The 24,247-nt window shown below is 38.8% G+C and overlaps 1 protein-coding gene across 2 annotated transcripts in view; it reads left to right on the top strand.

Moving 5' to 3' along the window:
• Faf1 (Fas associated factor 1) overlaps positions 1–24,247 on the top strand; it is a 282,221-nt gene that overhangs the window by 14,155 nt on the left and 243,819 nt on the right. For both annotated transcript variants that reach the window (XM_050136195.1, XM_050136197.1), the window contains exon 2: positions 14,059–14,127. In XM_050136195.1, coding sequence (XP_049992152.1) covers positions 14,059–14,127 — 69 coding nt within the window. The remainder of the gene's footprint in view (positions 1–14,058; positions 14,128–24,247) is intronic.

Genomic DNA, 24,247 nt, shown 5'->3' with positions numbered 1-24,247 from the left:
AAAGTGCTAATGTACCTTTGTCTATTTGTCTTGTCCATTTCCCCTTCATTCCATCTATTTCATATGGTTTTTAGGTAATCCTCTTTTCTTTGTTTTATTATTATTTTAGTTTTTGCTTTTTTGAGATATGATTTCTCTGTGTATTCCTGGCTGTTGTGGAACTCCTGTGTAGACCAGACTGGCCTCGAACTTAGAGATCTTCCTGCCTCCACCTCCCATGTGCTGGGATTAAAGGTATGCACAACCACTACCCAGTTTATGTATGTTTCTGGTTTCCAGAGGAGGAGAGCCTCATTTTTCACCTCTTACCCCTTGTTTTTTTATTTTTGAGTTGGTATCCAAGCCCAGATGAAGGTTTAGGTTGTTGTAGAACTCTATATAACAGACCATCCTAAAACTCATACTCTTTTCTCTAGATGAGCACCACCCCATCCAGCTCCTGTCTCATCTTTTAACCTCATACTAAAATGCCTATATAAAATAAAACAATATTTTTGGCTCTGACAATGCCAGTTATTTGGCCTTCTATAGCCTATTCATTTTTTGTAGTATATACTGTATGTATGTACTTTAGTAATATTTTGATACTTGTTACAAATAATAGTAAGAACCTGGAAACAACCTAGATACCCCTCAACCGAAGAATGGATAAAGAAAATGTGGTACATTTGGACAATGGAGTACTATTCAGTGGTTAAAAAAAACAATGACATCATGAAATTTGTAGGCAAATGGATGGGACTAGAAAAAAGCATCCTGAGTGAGGTAATCCAGACCCAGAAAGACATGCACAGTATGTATTCACTCATAAATGGATATTAGACACAAAGAAAAGCATAATCAGGCTACAATCCACAACCCTGGAGAAGCTAGGTAAAAAGGAAGACCCTAGGAGGTTCATACATGGAGGGCCCCAGGAATTGCAAATAGTTAAGATCTCCTGGGTAGACTGGGAGAGGGGTTAGAAGGGAGAGGATGGGGGATGGGAACATGAGGGATTTAGAAGACCAAGTAGGGGAAAGGATGGAGAGGGAGAGCAATAAGAGATTTCTTGCTGGGGGGAGCCATTATGGGGTTAGGGAGAAACCTGGTGCTAGGAAAATTCCCAGGAATCTACAAGGATGACCCCAGCAAAGATTGAACTGGCCTTCCCCTATAATCAGATTAGTGACTACACTAATTGTCATCATAGAACCTTCATTGAGTAACTGATCTAAGCAGATGCAATGACCCACAGCCAAGCACTGGGCTGAGTTCCTGGACTTCAGCTGAAGAGAGGGAGGAGGGATCAAATGAGCAAGGGGGGTAAAGATCATGATGGGGAAAACCACAGAGACAGCTGATTTGAGTTAGTGGGAGCTCATGGACTTTGGACTGTCAGCTGGAGAACCTGCATGGGACTGAACTAGGCCCTCTCAATGTGGATGACAGTTATGTGGCTTGATCTGTTTAAGGGGGGTCCTGGGAGTGGGACCAGGACTTATTCTGGGTGCATGAACTCATTTTTAGGAGCCCATTTCCCATGCTTCGTCTTGAGGGAAGGTCTTGGTCCTGCCTCAACTTGGTATGTCAGACTTGGTTGACTCCCTAAGGGAAGGAGGCCTTCCCCCCACAGGAGTGGATGGGGAAAGGAGATAGGGGTGTGGAAGGAGGGGAGGAAGGGAAACTGTGCTTGGTATACAAAATGAAAAAGCTTTTTAAATAAATATTTTGGTGCTTGTAATTTTCTTGAACTTACATCACTTCAAAACTTAGAGGCAGATTTTTCTAGCCCTCCTTGTCAGCTCCCAAATCACAACATGGAGATTTATTGTTAATTATGAAAGCTTGACCTATAGCTTAGTCTTGTTTCTAACTAGCTCTTTTAACTTAAATTAACCCATTTTTGTTAATTTACTTTCTGCCTCGTGGCTTTATTACCTCTACTCTCTACAGCCCATGCTGCTTTTCTGCTTCCTTCATGACCGACTGGCCATTCTTCATGTCTCCACCCTTTCCAGCATCTACTCTTCCATGAAAATCCTGCCTAGCTGGTGGCCATAAAGCTTTTTATTAAACCAGTTCGAGTGACAAATCTTCACAGTGTACACAAAGATTATCCCACAAAAAACTTTTGTATTTGTCAGGTGTTTATTGTCTGCCTGTCTGTCTTCACAGATTTCTGCATAGACATTGTCTGTGCAAAGTCCTTTCTCATGTGTTTGCTTCCTTCTCTGTGTTTCTTATTTGTATACACACATTCTTTAATGTAGCTGTCACATTACCTGGAAGATACTGCTTTGTCTTTCTTACTAATCTTTGAGTTACATACAGTGTAGAACTAGATCCATATTCATTTTGGCGTATTCCTGGTGCCTAATGGTCTTTTTTTTTTTTTTTTTGTAAACATAGGGCATATTTTTACAGAGTGTTCATTTGAACTCTAGTTAAGTGAGCTTGAATTAAAACCAGTTAATTACTTGAAAGAAATTAACGATTTTTTTCAAATCCTGATTTTGTCATTAGCATGTAGCAATTTTAAGATGGGCTTGGTGGAACGTGCATACAGTCCTGATATTAGGAGGCTGAAGCAGGAGGATTATGAGTTTAAAGGCCAGCCTTCCCCACATAGCAAGTTTGAAGCCAGCTTGTGTTATGTCAGACTCTTTCTCAATAAAAGCAAAAGGTCAGGGGTAGGGATGTAGTTTAGTTGGCAGAGTGCTTGACTAGGTTCCATCCCAGCACTGCAGAACGCCAGGTTGTGTGGTAGGTAGCACATGCCTGTTAGACCCAGCACTTGGGAGGGAGAAGCAGAGGAATCAGACGTTCAATGTCATTCTTAGCTACTTAGCTAGTAGCCTGGATTACTTGAGATTATGTCCCAAGAAAACAAGAAATAGATTGTGATGGTTAATATTGATTGTCAACTAGATAATGATTTAGAATTAACTAGGAGACAAGCCTCCTAGCACATCTAGAAAAAAATTGATCTTAATTTAGTTAGCTTCTGGGCCTGCCTATGGGATATTATTATCTCAACTAAGTTAGTTGATGTGGGAGGACTCTCTTTAATTGTGGTTGGTACAATTCCATGGGCCGGGAGTCCTGGAATTCATAAAAACGAGAAAGTAAGCAGAGTGCCAGCATTCGTCACACTGTGCTTCCTGTGATCCTGCATGCATGTAACCAGCTCCCTCTTCAAGATCCTGCAGCCGTGACAGACTATCCTGGAACTCTGTGCTAAAGTTAGCTCTTCCTAAAGTTGATTCTTGTCATTTATTTTGTTATAGTAACAAGACAAGGATCAACACAAATACAAAAAGCAAAGCCAGATAAATAAAATCAAACCAACAGACTAGCCAACCAAATAAACTTAAAACCCCCAGACAAGCTAGTAATGGTGGCACATACTTGTAATTCTAATACTGAGAAGGTAGAGGCTTGATAATTCCTACAAGGTCACAGCCAGTCTGGTATGTATAATATTGAGTTTTAAGATAGCCAGGATATATAGGGAAGCCATCTCAAATAATAACAACAAAAACATAAGCACCCAAGAAACAAACAAAAGATGCGGCAGCGTTAGATTTGTGTCATTTGTATATGGAAATAAACATCAATTTGTTAGTTATTATCGACTGCTTTGAGACTTAGAGCTGTGTCGTGTTCATCTCCGTGTTGCTAGTACCTAATCTCTTACCTCAGAAATATTAAATTGGAGCGGGCGGTGGTGGTGCACACCTTTAATCCCAGCACTCGGGAGACAGAGGTGGACAGATCACTGTTAGTTTGAGGTCAGCCTGGTCTACAGAGCAAATTCTAGGACAGCCAGGGCTAGACAGGGAAATCCTGTCTTGAAAAACCAAAGGTGGGGGGTGGGAGAAGGAAAAATACATAAATAAAATAAAACTTGAGAAATTGTTGCTAACAGACCTGAGTATCATAGAAATGTGAAAAGACCCTCTTTGTGCAGTAAAGAAATGATACTAGATGGAAATAGGATCTACAGAAGAAATGAAGATTACAGGAAATACCATAATGATAGATGGCAACAGTAGCAAAGGGGAAGAAGGGCAAGTGGGTTTCTTGTATAGATTAGATAAAGGGTGTGGGACTATTCAAGGTAGGCTGATAAGTGATGGGGGAATACTGTACTCATTTCAACAACTACTTATAAGTAGATATAGTTAAAAACTGGCCTGAAGAATGCAGATGAGAAATAGTTAAAAACAATGGGTACCGTTTGAACATAGAAATACAAGATAGTAGAACTAAAATCAGCTATTTCATAATTGCATTAAATGTAAATAGACTAAATAGTTCCAAAAAGATGAAAACAAAAGACATTATCTTTACTGTTCACAAGGATTTGAAATATAAAAATCCATTTTAGTTGGAGTAAAAAGATGGTAAAAGGTATACCCTATGGACGCTGTTGTTAACGAGTTGGTGTGATGAATGTCAGACAAGGTAGCTTCAAGATAAGGAAGATTGCTAGATCTAAAGAAGTTCTGCCTTACTGTCCCCCCCCCCCCGTATGTCATATGATTGCTTTATTTTTATTACTTATAAAATGCAAATAATATTTGCGCTATCATATTCAGTACTTAACAGGATTATAAAGTGGTTACTATTACTAGTGTATGGGTGAAGCTCAGAGAGGTTAATAGTTTTCTTAAAGTCAACTTGGTAAGTTGCTTTTGAAGTCAGTTTCACTGATTCAAACTTCTTTCTCTCTGAGATGGTCTATGGAAGTTAGGTTGGTGTTGTGTGACACTTTCTAGGGAGATGCTAACAAACTTGTTTACATCAGATAGGGCACTGATGACAGACTAAAGCAGTTTTTCCACTCAAGTCTAGACCAGGCGGTTTCCTGGGGTTACTTACAGGAGTGTGGGTGAGGGGTTACTTACAGCAGTATGAATGACTTAAAAGGCATTTGTCATTGAAAAGCTCACCCTAGCTTAGTCATGGAAGCTGCATCCCTGGAGCTCCTTGCATGACTTCTAGGCAGACTGACATGGCAGAGTCTGTACTCTCCAGCAATTGTTATGTTATGGCTTATATAATCTTCCGGGAGGGCCTTATGAATCTTTCTTTTTTTTTGAGACAGGGTTTCTCTGTAGTTCTGGGGCCTGCCTGCCACTGCCTTCCAAGTGCTGGGATTAAAGGTGTGCGCCACCACTGCCTGGCAAATCTTGTATGTTTCAAGAACTTTCTGAAACTTGTGACTTTCTGAACCCCCTAAGTTTCCTTTGCTTCTAGGTCCTGAAAGCAGAATATATTGTGCCGCAGCCAGCTGGCCTCAAACTGTGCACCCTGCCTGTACCTGTAGAGTGCTATATAGGTTTTTGTTTGTTTGTTTTAAACCTATACTTTAGCTGGGCTGTACCTTAGATGGGTGGTGGCAGTGCATGCCTTTATTACCAGCACTTAGGAGGCAGAGGCAGGCGGATCTCTGAGTTTGAGGCCAACCTGGTCTACAGAATGAGTTCCAGGACACCCAGGGTTACATAGAGAAACGACCAACCCAACCCAAACCAAAACTATACCTTGTTTTTCTGGGAATATTCCTTGAATTATATTGCATTCCCTGCATTGCATCTATATAAACACACCTAATTTGAGGAGCTTTTTTTTTTGAAGTCACCTGCCTAGTTCCTTATTCCCTTTTGGAGCCCTCCCCCACTTCTTGTATTCTCTCCTTCTTCCCTCCCTCTCTCTGACAAGGCCTTATTCTGTGGAAGGTTGACTTTAGATTCTTAGATCCTCCTGCGTCTGTCTCTTGAGTCCTTGAATTATCGGTATACATCACTATGCCTTGTTGGAATCTATCCTTTCTATGTAAAAAAACCAAAGAACTGTATTCATATGTCATTAATGAACATAATTTTAATTTTCAGTATTAGCATTTATGTTTTTATTATTGCTAGTACATTTTGAAGATGTCCCTTTCCTAAATGCGGGAAATGCTGTTAATAACTATAGTTATTTCCAGAGATAAATGTTAATTTGCTAACATTGTGTTTAAAGTAAATTAAAGAAAAAGGCAGGTGGTTTAGATTGTTGGAGTTAACTCTGAATAAAGAAGATAGTAATATAGTAATATCCACAACCTTCTGCAATCTTAATGCTATGTTGCTTAGCACAGTAGCAGTTTTAGGGGAGTTTTTGAATACAGGGTCTCACTGTATAGTTAGGGATGATTTTGAACTTGCTATGTTACCACTGCTGGCTTTGAACCTCTTTCTTCAGCCTCCCAAGTGCCACCACATCCTCTACCTGTAAAGTTTTAGTTTATAAATTAGATTATGACAGTTTATTTACTCTTTACATCATGTTTTTAGTTTCTGTTTATAGTGAATACTTATAAGTTGTAATCTACAGTAGGTTATAAAAATGAGGTGTGTCAGCATTCATGTAAGGAATCAGTAGATTAAAAGACCTGTGAAACCCTAGGACAGTAGCTTTCATTTTGCCCTCTAATTTTAGCTCCTATCAATGTGCCTGGCCATGGCAGACTTTCTTACCTTTTTATTACTATTTTTTGAAAGTCTTATGTGAAAACAAGTGTATAATGAAATTTCCAAGAATTGTTAAATACTTGCTCCCTCTTGTGGATAGAAATGAGAATGTAAGCTTACTAAGATCCATTCTCTCTCTGTTGCTGAAAGATGTTCAATCAGCGGTTTGTAAAACTTAGCAAAACATTCCTGTTTTTGAGAATTATTAGTACAATTTTACCAACCTAATAATTTTTTAGTTCACATAAACTTGTTGTTGCTCAAGTATTTTTTCTTTTAAAGAAAGGAAAGACTTTATAGCTTTCCAGAATAAAGTTTGTATAATAGTATAGTCACGAACCACATAGTGGTGTTTTGGTCAAGAACTAGCTGTATACAATGATGGTCCCATAAGAGTATAATGGAGCTGAAGAATGTGAAGCCAGATTTGCCCCGTTGGCCCGAATTTGTCAATCATGATTTGTTACTGTTTCAAATATTACTTAAGTTGCTGATACTTTCTTGGAGAATTTTATATCTTTGTTTATGAGGATGATTGCTATGACTCTGGAGCAGTTCTAGGCCTGTCTTGTGCTGAATGCCACTGAGGTGAGACAGTGTACTACCAGAGCTGCTTGGTAGTACACCTAGACTCATTGCTCTTCTTTTTGGAGACATGACCCTGCTAATGGCTCAGGCTGGTCTTGGACTTTCTTTGTAGCATCGGCTGCCTCCACCTGCGCATCTTCTTGCTTCTATTTCTTAAATGCTAGGATTACACATGTGTACTACCATGTGTGGTTTATGCTGTGGGAGGGATTGGTCACTGGGCTTTATGTGTGCTAGGCAAGCACTCTACCAATTGAGCTACATCACAGCCCCTCAGCAGACTTTGGAGAGTACTAATGTTAGCTATTTCTTCACTGCCTTCCAAATTTTGTACAAAATTTTCTAGTAGTGTTTCCTAACTTGAAAATGCTCAGGAAAAGAATTTTAAAAAATGTGCTCTTGGAGATAGGGAGATGGCTCAGCAGTTAAGAGCACTTGTTACTCTTCCAGAGGATTGGGATTTGATTCCTAGTACCCACATGGCAATTGATAACCCTCTGTAACTCCAGTTCTAGGGGATCCGACCCCTGTGGGCACCAGACATACATATGGTACACATACATGTATGTGGGCAAAACACCCATACATAAAAACAGTGAATAAATTAATAAAAATAAACAAAAAATTACTCTCAGCTAAGTTCGTACAGTATAAGACAAGATCTTATTTTTCTAATTCACCCCATTATTGGTTAAGCCATACCTCAGTTGCTTCTCTTATCACCCATAGCAGAGGCCGTGAAACTGCCCTGGAACTTGATTACAGTCTTATTCCATAAGGCCTACTCTCAGGGACATGCATCTACTAGTCCTTCAGCCACATTGTGGACTCTTTTAATCAGGGAGGTTTTTATTGTAGTCAATACTCCATAGAAGAGGGCTGCCCAGGGAGCTGCTTCCTACTTCCACATGTCTCAGCTCTATTTTGAATGTTTTCTTACCCGTAGAAGAACGGGTATATTGTCCTTATTGCACCACTCTCAGATGCCTTATTACATGTCTTAGAACAGGTCAGAGGTGATGCCCTAAACTCCTCTTTGGTTCTGATTGTCCTTATTTGGGGACACTTGTTGTTGCACAACCTTTCCTAGGGAGCTGTGAGAAGTTAAGAATAGATCTGGAACTGACAGCAGATCAAGGAAATGATACTGCTTAAGTCTCGCTTGGTAACTCAGTGGGTTTAATGCGGTTCTGGGAGCATGGGGACTCTTCAGTAGAGCTGCCTACAAGTTACACAGACGCTGTAACTTCCCAGTGTAATCATTCAGTGATGCCGTTTTCATGAGTCATAGAAGATGAAGCTTTTTTGTGGCACAAAAAGCTGCTCTGGAGTCACCCATGCTGCTCTAAGTAGCTCCAGTGAACCACTGGTTCATCAGCTAGACTTGGGTGGGTGTTGTCAGTGCTCTTTTGGCACGAATGTTTGTTATGACCACCTAGGAGAAAGGTTGTGCAACGAGAGAAATATAATAAGTCTAATATCTGCCTCTCTCTTTTAGCTCATGTAGGAGGTCAGGAAAGGAGAAATAAAAAGCTAGGTAACTTTATGAAGCAAACAATAAGGTAGAAAGAAGTTGTTACAGACAACCGCACTGGAGAAAGAGGAAAGGACTTGCCAGGAATTTTATATATTTGTTTTGAGCACTTACCTGAGATTCTTGAAACTAGTAATTCACGTGTTTGTAGTTTTACAGAGTTTGGAGTATTTAAATAGATTGTCCTGGTTGAGTGTCCCTAATTCAAACAATCTACAGTCTGATGTTCCACAATGTAAAATGTTTTGAGTGTCTGATGCTGAAGAGATTTCAGCTTTGGGACATACTGGGTTCTCAGAATAGGGATATTCAACGAATAAAGGACTTCAAGTATTGAAGTAATCCTTTTCTCTTTTTCCTCCTCTTTTTGTCATTTGGCAAATTGAAGTGTGGTTAAATGTGGCTTAAATGTAGTAAATCTTTGAGATTTTTTTGTTTTGTTTTGTTTTGATGCAGAAAGTCCAGTAGTTTTGGAGAAACAGTTTGATAGTAGGCTAGGTGTGAAGACATTAAGACTTATGAGGGGCATTTGAAGGGAGACATTGGTTTCAATCATATATTTTTGTTTAGAGGAGAAGGTAGTGTATATGGAAAAAATGCATTTGACTGGCCTGTATGATTTTTGTGTTCTTTATATACATGTGGTATCATAAGCAAAAGTTCCTCTTTGATGTATTTGAAAATAAATAAAAATTCTAACTTTAAGATACTGCTAGAATTTAACCACAGTTGTTAATATTTGGCTTTGATATTTCTGTGAAATGCATTTCAAGTAATGAAAAAGGTAGACACCCTCATCAGAAATTCATAGTTTGAGCCTTTGCTTTGTAGACTTAGTTTATTTTTTATTTCAGTGATAATGTTCTGGGTAATTGACTTAGAACAACAGCTGCATAGGAAACAGATTTTCAAAAAAGATTTATTTTTATTTTATGTTTTGTCTGTATGCCTCTATCTGTACCATGTGTGTACATGGTACTCACAGAGGCCTGAAGAATGTATCAGGTTCTTGGGAACTGGAGTTACAAATGATTGTCAGGCACCATGTGGGTGCTGAGAATTGAACTGTTCTTAATTGTTCAACCAGCTCTCTAACCCTGAGATGGATTTATTAACCAGAATTGTGTGTGTGAGAGAGATGAGGTGGGATGTATGTTTGGGTATACACCGTCTCATGTAGCCCATGCTGTACTACTAGTCTTAAACTCTGACCCTTTGGTCTTGAACTACTGACCTTGAACTCCTGATTTCCTGCAGCTACCTTCCTAGTGCTCTGATTACTTATTAACCAGAATATTACAAAGGAGTGGATACTTTTAGTTAGGCATATTATTCATGATGCCTTTTTCCTGGTATTAACATACCAGAGAAACCAGTTTGGTCATTAGTATTTGAATTTGGTAAGCACTGAAGCAGAGTAAATTATCTGAATTGTTTTGGCAGATGGCTTACTCAGTCTGTGCTAAGTCTAGAAATTCCTCCTCCATTTCTAGTATTTGAATATTCATGCTATTCTTTGTTTAGTAATTTTTTAGGGGGTTTTGTGCACACATGTGTGTGTGTGTGTGTGTGTGTGTGTGTGTGTGTGTGTGTGAGTGTTTGTATGTGAGTGAGACCGGGGAGGGGGTTGGAAGAAGGGGAAAGGGAAGGGGAGAGAGGGAGTCTCATATAGCCATATATATATAGCTTCTGGTCTGGAACTCTATATGGAGACTAGGTTCACTTTGAACTCAAAGAAATCCACCTGCCTGTGCTTCCAAGGTACTGGAGCTGAAGGCACATGCCATCACACCTGGCTCTATTAGCATTTCTAAGAAAGCTTCATAGTGATTATTTTGGAAAACAGTAGACAATTTCTAATTTTATAATACCCTTCTCCCTCCCCCCACCTCAATTTCCTCCTCGGGTCCTGCCCCTAGCTTATTATAAAGCAGAGAATTACTTCTGGTCCTCAGCCTTTACTTCTCTGGCACTGAGATTATAGGCATGTTTTTATTAAGAACGTTTAGAACTCGTGTTACAGTTCCTTCCTTCCTTCCTTCCTTCCTTCCTTCCTTCCTTCCTTCCTTCCTTCCTTCCTTCCTTCCAGGAGAATGCTTCTAGAAGGCATTTATTCCACATGATAACCTCTGGAGAGGCCAAGCACAATTAATTTTCATTTTTAAATGTCTACAAAGTTTTAATTCTCCATTACACAAATAATTCCTCAAAACCTAGACATTATTCAAATGTATGTCAGTTATTGTACAAATAGAATACACAAAAGGATCAAAAATATACATATTCTCTCAGCAAATTTTGTTACATAAATAAGAAAAATATATACAGCCAGATTTTCAAAGTACAATTTTCCTAACACTGTGTGCAGAAAGTGCTCATGTTTGTTTTTTAATCATAAAATTATGAGCTTTTCCTATCAAGAAATATAAGAAATAGTAAACATAATGAATATGTAATTAGCTAGGTGTGTATTTTCTTTATATATTATTAGTCAAATGTAATTACTATTGCTGTTATCCTGTTCATGAAAAGAATGTAAATTGGGTACTTTGAACATTCATAAACAAAAACTAGAAATGCTATGGTTTGCAATTGTAAGAATTCTTGGAAGTTGTGTTCTAAAAGATCTTATAACACTTAAAACTATGTAGTTGTTAATTGACAGTAACAACTAATTTTAAAGAGGTATACTTTGTTTTGGGAAGCTGTGCATTATTTGTAATGAAATCGCTCATAATTAAATTAACTAAATGGGCTTGGTGGCTCATGCCAGTAATCCCAACACTCAGGGGGCAAGAGGATTGCTTCAAATTCCAGGTCTGTCTGACCTCAAAAAAATTGATGTTTTATTTTTTTACTTTTTCCTCTTTTTTCATTCAGTGGCCTTGGTACATTTCTTTTTCTGTGATGGTTTCTTTTGCCTTTTCCTGTGAACAATAAATTTCATTGTATTTTTTATTTAAAAATTTCTTTATTTTTTCCTTTTCCTTCCCCCACCTCCCTGCTTCGTTTCTCTCTGTATGTGTGCGTGTGCATGCATGTGTATTTGTGTGTGTATGTGAATGTATGGATGCATGGCACATTTCATGTGTGATGGTCAGAACCCCTTATGGGTGTTGGTTCTCTTTTTCTACTTTGTGAGTTTTGAAATCAAACTCAGATTATCAGGCTTGGTGCCAAGCTGAAATATTTTACCATCTTGAGAACAAACATTTTAGGTTACAGATGAAATTATATCCATATCAAGCAGGGTTTTTCTTTTCAGGAGGAGCTAATTAGTTAGATTATAGCAATATAGGTTCAGATTATTTTTATAAAGATACTGTTAACATAAACAAAAAGAGACAAAGCTACATGCTAGCTTTCTAAATCCGTGGTTCTCAGCCCATAGATTGCGACCTCCGGGCAAGAGCATTGGGAAACATATTGACATTATGATTCATAACAGTAGCAAAATTATAGTTATAAAGTAGCAACGAAAATAATTTTATGGTCAAGAGTCATAACAAAATGAGGAATTGTAGTAAAGGGTTGCAGCACTAGGAATGTTGAGAACCACTGCTCTAAATACTTCCATATTTTTCTGTTCACTTGTTTTCAGTGTTTTAAAGTTTTCTGTTATAGGAAGATCAGATCTTTATTTAATTTTTCTCTTCTGGTTGTAGGGATCAAATCTAAAGCCTTGCACATAGTAGGCAAGCACTCCATTACTGAACTACATCCCCAGCCTCAAACTAAATAGTACATATGATAAATTATTTTAGTTTTATTAGAATATGCACATTCTCATAATTGTAAATACTTCCATAGACTTTGACTTACAGTGGATTTACCTAATAGGTTTTTCCATGCATTTCTCAGATACTTAAAATTCTTTGACAAGTGCTGGAACTATTCATAAGAAAGAATAAAATAAAACAAAATGGAAAATGTTAATGAAATAAAGTATCTCTGTAGCCCATATTTGTTCCTGCCAGGTGCATGAGGCTTTCATAGAAAGTGGAACATCTTAAATATATATTCAGTGTATATTTTTATATACTGAGGTGTCCCAGAGTACTCAAAAGTAAAGCAGAACTTTTTTTTTTCCTTCCAAGCCAGGGTTTCTCTCAGCTTTGGTACCTGTCCTGGAACTAGCTCTTGTAGCCTAGGTTGGCCTTGAACTCATAGAGATCTGCTTGCCTTCACCTTCTAAGGGCTGGGATTAAAGATGTGTGCCACCACTGCCTGGCTCAAGCAGAATTTTTAAGGACGCTTCAAAAGCTTTCAGGTGCTCCTGAACAAGGCTCAAGAATATTTAGAGATATCCAGCATTCAAAATATGAAAAGGTCAAATTATTTGGACACAATCACAAGTTATCAAGCTTATAAAGAATCAGGAAAGTATTAACCCATAATCACAAGAAATTCCCAATCAAATGATTCATTTCTGGAAAAAAGTTATAATGTATTTCAGCATAATAAAGCCTCTAAAAAATACTCTGGGAATGTGTTCCAACTTTTTAAACCCAAAAGGCTCTAAACTAACAATGAAAACTAAAGACTTCATTTCACATTTAAAAAAGAATTGCATCTCACAATCTTGAGAAATACCAGTTTCTTTTTCACTTTGATTACTAACTTTGCTTTCTAAGTTAATGTCATCTTTACGTTAAAGTATGAAATTAAAGGGATTTGTTTCTTTTTACTTTGTAATTCTCTGCGTTAAATGGTAATCATAGATGGATGTGTGGCAGGTAAATAGGGGATATTTTTATTTTATCTTAGTAGAAAAACAATATATGCTGTAGGATAATGCTCTTGCACACTGTAAAAAATTGTCCTTGTATTGGTTTAATAAAACACTAATTGGCCAAAAGCAAGGCAGGAAGTATAGAAGGGGCAACCAGACTAGGAAATTTTCTGTGAAGAGGAAAGGCAGAGAGAGAGTCAGTCACCATTCAGATGCAGAGGAAGCAAGATGAGAATGCCTTACTGAGAAAAGGCCTATAATTATAAATAGACCTATAATGATAGACTTAGTAGAAATGGTCATTGGATGGTACTGTATATCTTGTTCAAGAAGGAAGAAAAAGTGGACCAGGGATATAAGTCTGGTAGAAAATGTGCAACGTTTTGGGTTTGAACCTATAGGTAAGGACAACTTACAAGAGTTGATTCTCTTTCCATAATGTGGGTCCCAGGTATTGAGCTCAGGTTGCCAGGGTTGGCACCTTTACTGACTGGGTCATCTCTTCCCATCCCTGTAATTGTTAATATTTGCAAGAAAGACTTTTCAAACTCTTATGTATTAACCACTGAGAAGTATGAGCCACTTAATGTCTTGACTTCATTCAGATTATATGCAGTTTAAATTATGTTTTATACCATTTATATTTTAAGTCTGACCTTATTTCTAAAATCCTAAAAAATGCATATGTATTTGGTTTTTAGGCATGTACCGGCATTGAAAACATCGATGAAGCTATTACATTGCTTGAACAAAATAACTGGGACTTGGTGGTAAGTACTTCATTCTTTGACCTGAGTTTTAACTTTATGAATTCTTGAATGGCCTTAATGTTTATGTATATTTATTGCAAGTTGTTTTTGTAATTATATCACTAAACTTTTATGTTAAAAGTAGGACTCTTTTATATTAGCATTTTTATAATCTATATTTATTTACTGTTACATTAACATATTTCTATCTTACTAAATATAGCTACTTATTTCTAAAATGTTTGCATCATATTTCATGTTGTTATAGTAGTATAATAGTTTTACCATCCTTATTCCGGTGGGCATTTAATATTGTTGCAGTAGTTTGCAATATTGTAAACATTACTGTGGAGAACATTCTTATATATGTGTATTATATATTTAACCTAGTATTTTTTCTAGAAGAAACTGAATAATTCAATTTATGACTGAATTTCTGGGTCATATTGAATGAATATTTTTAGGGATTTAGATACTTAAAGCCTAATAGACTTCTGGTTTTATTCATTTATTTTTTTGTCAACTCTGTGGAGATGACTTTTTTTTTTCTTAAATCATTGATCCTGCTGTCCCCTCCCTTCTGTCTCTGTCTTTCTGTCTTTATTTTTTGGTCTTGTTGTCTGTCTCTCTCACTTTCTGCTTTGTATTTTGGTACAGGAAAATTGAGAAATATTTCTCCTGCCTGACCTGAATTCATGCTTTATAATTCCTGTTTTATATAGAAGGCATGGTAGAGATGACAGTGCCGTGATGGGGATAGGGGTGAGGGGCAGCAGCATATTTGGAGTGATGCTTCTGGGCTACTTGTCTTGAAACCTTTTGCAATAACAAATATATTGTTTTATTTAATTTACATATATTTGAGATAGTCTTTTGGTCAAGCTGATAAAAATCTCTGGGGAGGTTACAAAGCCCACTGAGTCCTCTTGGCTTTACCAAAAGGAATAAAGGAGAACCAAAAGGAAGACCAAGAGAATGGGCTATATCAATCCTTGATATTGGAATTTACAGTTAGTACTATGTAATGCCGTAGGGACCTAAGTTTTTGTTCATCTCCTTTTCTGTTGCCTACATTCATTAGTTTAAGATGTTTATTGGCTGTATGAATATTGTGTGTGAATATTGTCTTGACCCAGCCTTTCTAAAATACTGCACAAGAATTTTCCCAGATAACTCTGAATACATGAGAGGTGAGGTGCTGTCCAGGTGTTTCTGCCTTGCTTGATTTTGGAAACTATTATCAAATACTCTCTTTCTCCTTCTCCTTCCTTCTCTCTCCCTTCTTTTCCTTCCTCCTCCCCTTTCTGCTCTCTGTTCTTTATTTTTTCTCATTTTTTTGGTATGTTAAACTAGGTCTTATACATACTAGGCAAATTTCTTTCTTTTTTTTTTTAATATTTATTTATTATGTATACAATGTTCTGTCTGTATGCCTACAGGCCAGAAGAGGGCGCCAGACCTCATTACAGATGGTTGTGAGCCACCATGTTAGGCAAATTTCTTACCACTAAGTTAGGCCTACAGTCCTTTATTGTGTCTTTTACAACTTAAACTTTTTCATTTGAAATTATCTTTTAGCTGGCAATATGTCTTCCACTTTATTTTTATTGAAAGTTGCTGTACTTCTTTCTTTGGCTTGGTATATTTTTTTGTTTCTGCCGTTTTTATACAGCATTCACTTATATATTGTGTGTATGCGTTTAAATGAAACTTAAGAGTATGAAATAGCAATGGAACTTTTAATATGCCATACTCCATTTTCTGCATTTATTTTGTGTCTGAATTATGACTGCATTGGTCTACATTTCATGAATCTTATAGAACATTGCACATAATTTAAGTTTTTAACTTAGGATGTCAGTGTTTTAAATTTCGTCTGTCTGACTGTCTGTCTGTCTGTCTGTCTATCTATCTCTTATATAGTTTCTTCATTTCTGTGCATAATTACTAGAGAACTGTAAAGAAACATGTGTTTGGCACTGTAATCAGGAATTGTGGTGAAATGGAAAACTATTATAATGAAATTATGTACTGAAGGACCATTGAGTGAATGTCATGGATCTAGTTTTTTTACTAGCTAATGATGATTTTAAAAAATGTAACAAACTGGGTGTGGTGGTATATACCCTTAATCCCATCTCTCAGGAGGCAGAGGCAGGCTGATTTCTGTGAGTTCAAGGACAACCTGCTCTAGGTAGTGAGTTCAGGATCAGCCAGGACAGGACAGTGAAACCCCCATCTCTAACAAGCAAGGAAAAAAAAAAGTATGATCTCTAATAGACTTATTTCTGTTGCTGTATCAGAATATTCACAACTGGTTATCTTATGAAGAATAGAAGATGAGTTAGTCCCCTTTGCAGTGCTGTGTCACACCTGAGACAGTCGACTGAAAAAGAAGACAGGTTTACTTGGCTAGCAATTCTGGAGGTTTTAGTCCTTGGTTGGTCACCCTGTTGATTTTAGGTTTGTGATAAGGCAGTATACCATGTCAGGAGCACATTGCAAAAGAAGTGTTGTTTTTAACAGAATCTCAGTTGTTCAGTTTTTTCAATAAAGACTTAGAAGCCAGATGCTGGGATGAAAGCCTGCTAGCTCAGAGAGGCAGAGAAAGCACCCAGCTGAACTTTTCCTCAGTCCCAGAAGCCTCATTCTCCCATCCTGCTTCAAACAAAAATCTCTGCCAACTCAGTGTCCTTCCCTTCTACTTCTGTGTGTGTCTCTGTTCATCCTCATTTCTTATTCTCTGTTTCTTTCTTAATAATCCTATGTTCACTTTCTGTCAACTGGTTGCTTGCTCCGCCTCTTGACTTATGGTTGACTTTATTTAATCCTGTTTATAATATTCAAGCAGAAGGCTCTTGGATTAAAGGTATGTGCTAGGACTGAGTCACACCACACAATCTTGGTGTTCACAGTGTTGTCAAATGCCCTGCAACAATGAAGTGACTACTACCTTGTGTCATCTAAGGAATAAGGGGTGGGTGGGCTGGATTCCCCATATCTCCTTCAAAGGCATATCTTCAACCATGTATCTCCCTTCTGTTGTGCTTCATTTTGTATAGGTTTCATGATATGCCACTAGCATCTTGGATGGAGAGGGGAGCCTTTTAGCATATGGGAGATCTAAGCTATAGCAGATGTTTATTTGACCAGGATTGGAGGTTGGGAAGTTCAAGGGTATGGTTGGTGAAGGCCTCTTGTTGCATTATAAGATGGTGAGACAGAACAAGGCATGTAAAAGAGAGCTTTTATTTACTCTTTATTTTTTATGTAGAAAGATTTATTTGAACTTGGGGTTCCAGAGGATGAGACTACATTGAAGAAGTAGAGGCAGTAGGTATCAGGCATGGCTGCTGGAGTAGATCAGAGGGCTCACATTTAAAACATGAAGCAGAGAGAGCAAACTTAAAATGGTGTCTTTTAATTCTCAAAACTCTCCCACAGTGACATACCTCCTTTTAAAGGCCACTACCTTTAGCTTCCCCAAACAGTGCCACCAAATGGGGATCACATATTCAAATGACAGAGTCCATGGGAGACATTTAAACCACCATATTTTACTTCCTGACCACCATAGACTCCTGGCCATAGTATGAATGCACTTCCCATAGTCTTTTAGTCTCAACGCTGTTTAAAAGTTTAAAGTCTCTTCTGAGACTGAGGACAATCTCTTAACTGTAACCCCCTATAAAATCAAAGAACAAATTATATTCTTCCAACATACAACGATACAATACACATTACCTGTGGTAGTTTGAATGTAATTGGTCCCCATAGGCTCATAGGGAGTGGCACTATTAGAAGGTGTGGCTTTGTTGTAGTAGGTATTGCCTTGTTGAACTAAGTATGTCACTATGAGGGTGGGCTTCAGGTGTCATATATGCTCAAGCCATGCCAAGTGTCTTAGACCATTTCCTGTTGCCTTCTAATCGAGATGTTGTAGTTATATTTTCTTTGTAATCTAACAAAGTTAGCCTGAAAATCAGAGTGTAGAACAAAACCGCTAGTTAGCCATAGCGGCCAGGCAGTGGTGGCACACGCCTTTAACCTAAGCACTGGGGGGAGAGGGGGGGGGGAGAAGAGGCAGATGGACCTCTGTGAGTTCAAGGCCACCCTGGAACACAAGTGGATCCAGCCAGGCGGTGGTGGCTCACACCTTTAATCCTAGCACTTGGGAGTGAGACACTCTTAATCTAGCACTAGGGAGGTGGAGACTGGAAGGGATATGGCTGGGTGGAGAGAGCAATAAGGTAGGAGGAGGCCGGAGCTCAGTGCAGTCTGAGGTGTGGTGGAGACAGATGCAGTCTGAGGGTTCTGTCTGAGGATTCATAGAGACAGGATCAACCCTTTAGTCTGAGGATTTACTAGAGGTAAAAGGTCTCTCTAGTGGCTGACTACACGTCTTCTTTGATCTCTCAGTTTTTACTCCTAATATCTGACTCCAGGTTTTTATTAAGACCAATTAGAGTTTGTGCTACAAGATGCTCTCCGCCATGATGTTTAAGAGTTGCTTAGTTATGGTGTCTCTTCACAGCGATAGAAACCCTAAGATAGAAATTGACATCAGAGACCTGGGGTATTGCTGTGATAGGCCTGACCAGGATTTTGTTTGGAGGAATTTGGGTTAGGCAAACAGTGGAATGCTTTAAGCACTACTTTATGGGCCATACTGGTAGGAACATGGAAGACAGTGGTGCTCTTTAAGAGTTACTTGACCTGTTGGGGGCTGGCCCAAGAGGTATCAGAGGAGAAGAATTTTAGTATGTTGCCTAGAGATTGTACTTATCCTACTTTGGTAACATACAAAAAAGAATGTGGCTGCTTTTTGCCCTTGCCAAAGAGTCTGCCTGAGGCTAAAGTAACGAGGTTTGGATTCATTCCATTGGCAGAGGAAATCTCAAACAGCCTTCTATAGACTCTTGTATGGTTATTAGTGGTAACTCTAATAAAGATTTATAATGAAAAGGAGCAAGCTCAGCAAGTAAAAATACAAAATGTACAAATTGAATAAAGGAGCACCAGGAAGAGGAATAGAGCTAAATCCTGTGCTCAAGGAGATAAACAGATTAAGAAATGGGATTAAGAGAGTGGTTGACCTCAGGGCAAGATCCCATCCAACTAACTTTCTAGCTTGTGAAAAGGAACCAATGAGAAGCTTAGAGCTGGGTGTTATGGTGTATACCTTTAATCCCAGCACTGGAAAGGCAGACCCTCGTGGATCTTTGAGTTTGAGGCCAGCCTGGTCTGCAGAGCAAGTTCAAGGACTGTCGAGCTTAGGCAGTGAAGGTAACAATCAAACACAGAAAGCTGGTGAAGACGTATTTGAATGAGGGGACTTTGTTCCAGCCCCAGCAAACAGCAGAACTTGGCAGCTTTGGCCATGTGGTTCTGGCTTTAGAGTTAAGGATAGAAGAAACGGCTTATGGAATTTGCCCCCTCAACTAAGGAAAGCTGCTGAGGCCAGGCATGAGTCAGGGGTGTTGTGAATGGAGGCCCAGAGAGGCCATTGTGTAAAAGGTGTGAAGTTGGAACCTGGATTGTCTTGACTGCCCCAAAGTGTTAGAGATGTCAGAACTGTAGGATACCTGCTGAGAAAAGCTGCTAACAGCAAGTGGAACCAGCCCAAGAGGAAGAAGTGTATTGCAGTCAACAAAGTTGAAAGGAGTTGGAGATCTGAAGAGTGTTTTGACACCAGAAATGGAGTTGGAGTTTGCCCATCTGGTTTTCAGTCTTGATTTGGTCCACTGTGCTCCCTTCCCTATGTTTTGGAATGGTAATGTAAATCCTATGCTGTTATATTCTTGAAGTATGTGATCTGCTTTTCCATTTTGATTTTACAATATTTGTAAAATATTTGTATTTTGCATTATGATATTGTTAAAGCACATGGAGGCCAGGGAGTGGAATGTGGTTGTTTGAATGTAATTGGCCCCTATAAGCTCATAGTGTGTGGCACTCTTAGGAATTATGGCTTTGTTTGAATAAGTATTGCCTTGTTGGAAGAAGTGTGTCACTGTGGAGGTGGTCTTTGAGGTCTCATATATACTCAAGTCATGCCTGATGTCTCAGACCATTTCCTGTTGCCTTCTGATCAAAATGTAGCCAGCACAGTGTCTGCCTGCATGCCACCATGCTCCCCACCATGATGAGAATGGACTGAATGTCTGGAACTGTAAACCACCACCTCAAATAAATATTTTCTTTATAAGAGTTGCCATGGTCATGGTGTCTCTTCCCAGCAATAGAAACCCTAAGACATTACCATTCTAAAGGGAAGGAATCAGAGTATAGTAAAGAAATATTAGACCAAGGCAAAACTGAAACCTAGAGAGACAAACTCCAAATCCTGTAGCTCCATGTCTGATACTAAAAGGTGTAGGCAGCTCTGGCCTTTTAGTTTTATAGCCTGTAACATAATTCTCTCTCTAGGCTTGGATCCACTCCCTTTGTGCAACTCTCCTTGATAGATGTCTCCTGTCTCTGGCATATACAACATGTTGGGAGTCTCCATTGCAATCTAAGCTTCACTTCCACAGCTTTATGCAGCTGTATATCCAGGCTTCAGATAGGGACTCTCCTGTCATGCATTGCCCAGCTCCATTGGCTCTTTGAAATCATGGTGGAAGATTTCACAGCTCTTTTACACATGCATTCTTGCCAAGTGGATGACACTACCAATTTCAGCTGCCAGCTTGGGTTGGACTCTCACTCTCCTGAACCACATTAGTAGTAGCTTTTCATTGCAATGCCTTCCTGGAGCTTTATGTTCTTTTTCTCAGGTTGAAAACCTAGCTAAGTACAGTCTTGCCCTGAGGGTACCTTTCTCTTCATTCCAAAGCAGATCTAGCCTAAGTGGCAGCTTTTTATAACAAAGCCATTCTGTCATTATCCTATTAATTTGTTGTTCATCTAATAATGAATGGATCCATTAACAAGTTCAGAGCTTTTAAGTCCCAGTCACCCCTCAAAGGTTCCACTTTGCAAATATAACTAATACATGGCTTAGGGTCTCACTTTATAGCTCTGACTGACCAGAAACTGGCTGTATAGACTAGGCTGGCCTGAAACTCAATAGAGATCCACTCACCTGTTCTTCCTGAGTGCTGGACTAAAGGTGTGCACCACCATGCCCAGCTGCTTAATTTTCTAACACAGAAAATTGAGGGGATGCATTCATGCTATATAGCCCTAAGTGTAGGTGGAGTTTGTCTGTCCCATAGTCACTCTCAAATAAATACACAGAGACTTATTAATTACAAATTAGCTCTTACATTTTAAATTAACCCATATTCCATATTTATACTCTGTCATATGGTTGTACCTTTATTAATATGGCGCGTTCATCTCTTGCTCCCTCTGTGTCTGGCTGAGGATTCCAGATTCTGCCCTTCTTCCTTTCAACATTCTTCTGGTCGGGCTCTCCTGCCTAACATTATATACAGGAAGCTAGATGAAACTTTTTTCTAGAATTAGTTAGTACTCTATATGACCATTAATATGACAAAAAGTTTCATACACATACACATATGTATGTATATATAAAAATCTTATAAATTTTGAGATAATATATCTTAAGAAAAGCTTTAAAGAGCCGGATGATGGTGGTGCATGCCTTTAATCCCAGCACTTGGGAGGCAGAGGCAGGCGGATCTCTGTGAGTTCGAGGCCAGCCTGGTCTACAAGAGCTATCTCCAGGACAGGCTCTAAAGCAACAGAGAAACCCTGTCTCGAAAAACCAAAAAAAAAAAAAAAAAAAAAAAGGGGGAGAAAAGCTTTGAAGAATCAAAATAAAATCAAAGGATGATGAGATTAGTGACACTATGTTAGTCCTTCCTTAAATATCTGTTTTTCTTCTGTTCCATGTCTGGTGGCTCTTCTGACATGAGACAGAGTTGGGATTTCACTTTAATAAGCATGCTTGGGTTCAGAGAAGGAGAGCCACACTCCCAACTCTAGAGCCAGCTTTAATCTTTAACTGGAGGACTAGGACCACAGAAAGACCATTTACATTATATGTCTGGAGAGAACAGCACAAACAAACATTTGGAAAGATTTATGGAATTTTATCCTGTGGGAAATGTAATATACCAATTTACCCTTTTCTTGGTTCATTATTTTCTGGATGTTTTGTTCATTTTCTTCAGATTTCTCATTCAGTAGTCTTCATATTCTTTTGGCAAGACAAAACAAAACTTTTCCCCAACCCTAATTTTGGGGAAGTTTCCCTTTTAGCAAGTTATATCTGATCAAATGAAAACCATTTTTTTAGTCATATCAGTTAGTGTTAGATTGAATGAATGGCCACACTGTTTGATGAACCTCTTCTAATCAAGAGGGTGCTCTTGTTCAAATCGAACCTTTATCAACTTTGATGGTATCCATAGCTTTTCTTCTCCTGTGGAAACAAAAGTAAAACCCCTTTCCCAATGTAACACATGTCCTGGTTTCAATTCTGAGGGCAATACATCTTTAAAGTATACAGGATGATTTAATTCCATACTCTGAATGTAATTTGTCCCCATAATATCACTATGAGGCACTATTAGGTGGTGTGGCTTTGTTGGAGTGGGTATAGTTTTATTGGAGGAAGTGTGTCACTGTGGGGTCAGGGTTTAAATGAAGTAGTAGTGGTTCAGTTCAGTGCAAGGAAACTAAGGACATTATGTTAAACTGCAAGTTCGAGACCAGGGTTTCTCTGTGTATCCCAGGCTGTCCTGGAACTCGCTCTGTAGACCAGGCTGGTCTCGAACTCACAGAGATCTACCTGCCTCTGCTTTCCAAATTCTGGGATTAAAGGTGTGTGCCACCACTGCCTGACTTGCAGTTTTGTTCTTACCCTTATTTTGTAGTTTTTTTTGAGAGACTATACATGCAAAAAATAGTCCCCCCTCTTACATAAATTTTATTTAAATTTTCTCAGTAAACAGCATGTGGAGATGTTGTAATCAGTTTTATGCTTTCATAATAAAGATTAGGAAACAAGCTTAAAGAAGTGAATTGATCTGCTCTAAGTTGTAGAGGTTATTCTGAGATTTGAAGTTAGGTCAGCTTTCTAAAGTCTGCATTCCCTTTTCTCCCTAAGCAGTATTTCTCTTACTCTCCAAGATACTACTATTTCGTAAGTCACAGTTTGTATTACTGAAAGAATCTACTTAATCTGGCTCTTCTGTCACCTTTAGGCACATCTCACTATTGACCGAGTGATCTTTTAAAAAAGGCAGTCTTTTCATTGATAGTATAAAAATGGCAAAGAAATTACTTTTAATGATGTATTTATCTTTTATTTAAGTGCTTTGTATCTATGCTACTCACCAATCACATTGCAAAATCAAATTGGCAGCTGTTGTCTGTCATAACTGCATGTCCCAATACTTCTTACTACCTGCCATAGTTTGGATACCTGTCCTCCAGAGGCTTGTTCAAGGCTTAGCGACAATCCTGGGGTTATTGGGAAGTGGTAGAACTCTTATGTCACTAAAATCCTTTCCCTGGAAGGAGTTTGAACAGTATCTCCTTTTCCTCTTCTGGTCCTAATGACAAACCAGAGGATGATTGTATGAATTCATCCTCGGAGAAATCAGCTCAAGCCATTGGGCTTCCTTATAGAGCATGGTGAGGGCAAGAACATTGGTGATTCCAAGGTAGCCGCATGTAAATCTTTGCCCAGCACGAATGATGACCTCCCCATAGCCACATAGTGCCTCTTCCCCTGGCTTTCCTCAGCCTATATTTTCTGACCCTGTCCACAGGGTCCCAAAGGCCAGCAAATGGATGAGAGAAGTGGCTGGATACTCAGGTTAAGAGCCAGTGATTCCCCCAGCTTCCATCCAGGGAGGGACTGTCTGCTTGGGAAGTACCCTTGCAAGTAAGCATCATCGATTCATTGTGATGGCACACCCTAAAATCAGGGTGCCAAAGTCTCATAACTGTGAAGCTATTTGTAATTGCTACCTACTGGGTGGGAGAGGAAAAGCCATTTTTTTTTTCAATGGGTGTATAAACACTGGGTATATAAACCACACTCTTAATGCAGACCCTATGCTCAGGAGTACTCTGTGTTTGGTCTTGGTTCCCTGCCCCACTACCCATTCTGTTTTGGCCTTTTTTTTTAAGTCCCCCCCCCCCCCCCCCCCCCCGGCGC

The sequence above is a fragment of the Alexandromys fortis genome, unplaced genomic scaffold, assembly GCF_014885135.2.
Source record: "Alexandromys fortis isolate MF-2015 unplaced genomic scaffold, M_Fortis_MF-2015_v1.1 scaffold_13, whole genome shotgun sequence".
NCBI lineage: Eukaryota > Metazoa > Chordata > Mammalia > Rodentia > Cricetidae > Alexandromys > Alexandromys fortis.
Note: the sequence above shows the minus strand (reverse complement) of the source record. Positions and strands in the feature narration are given on the sequence as shown.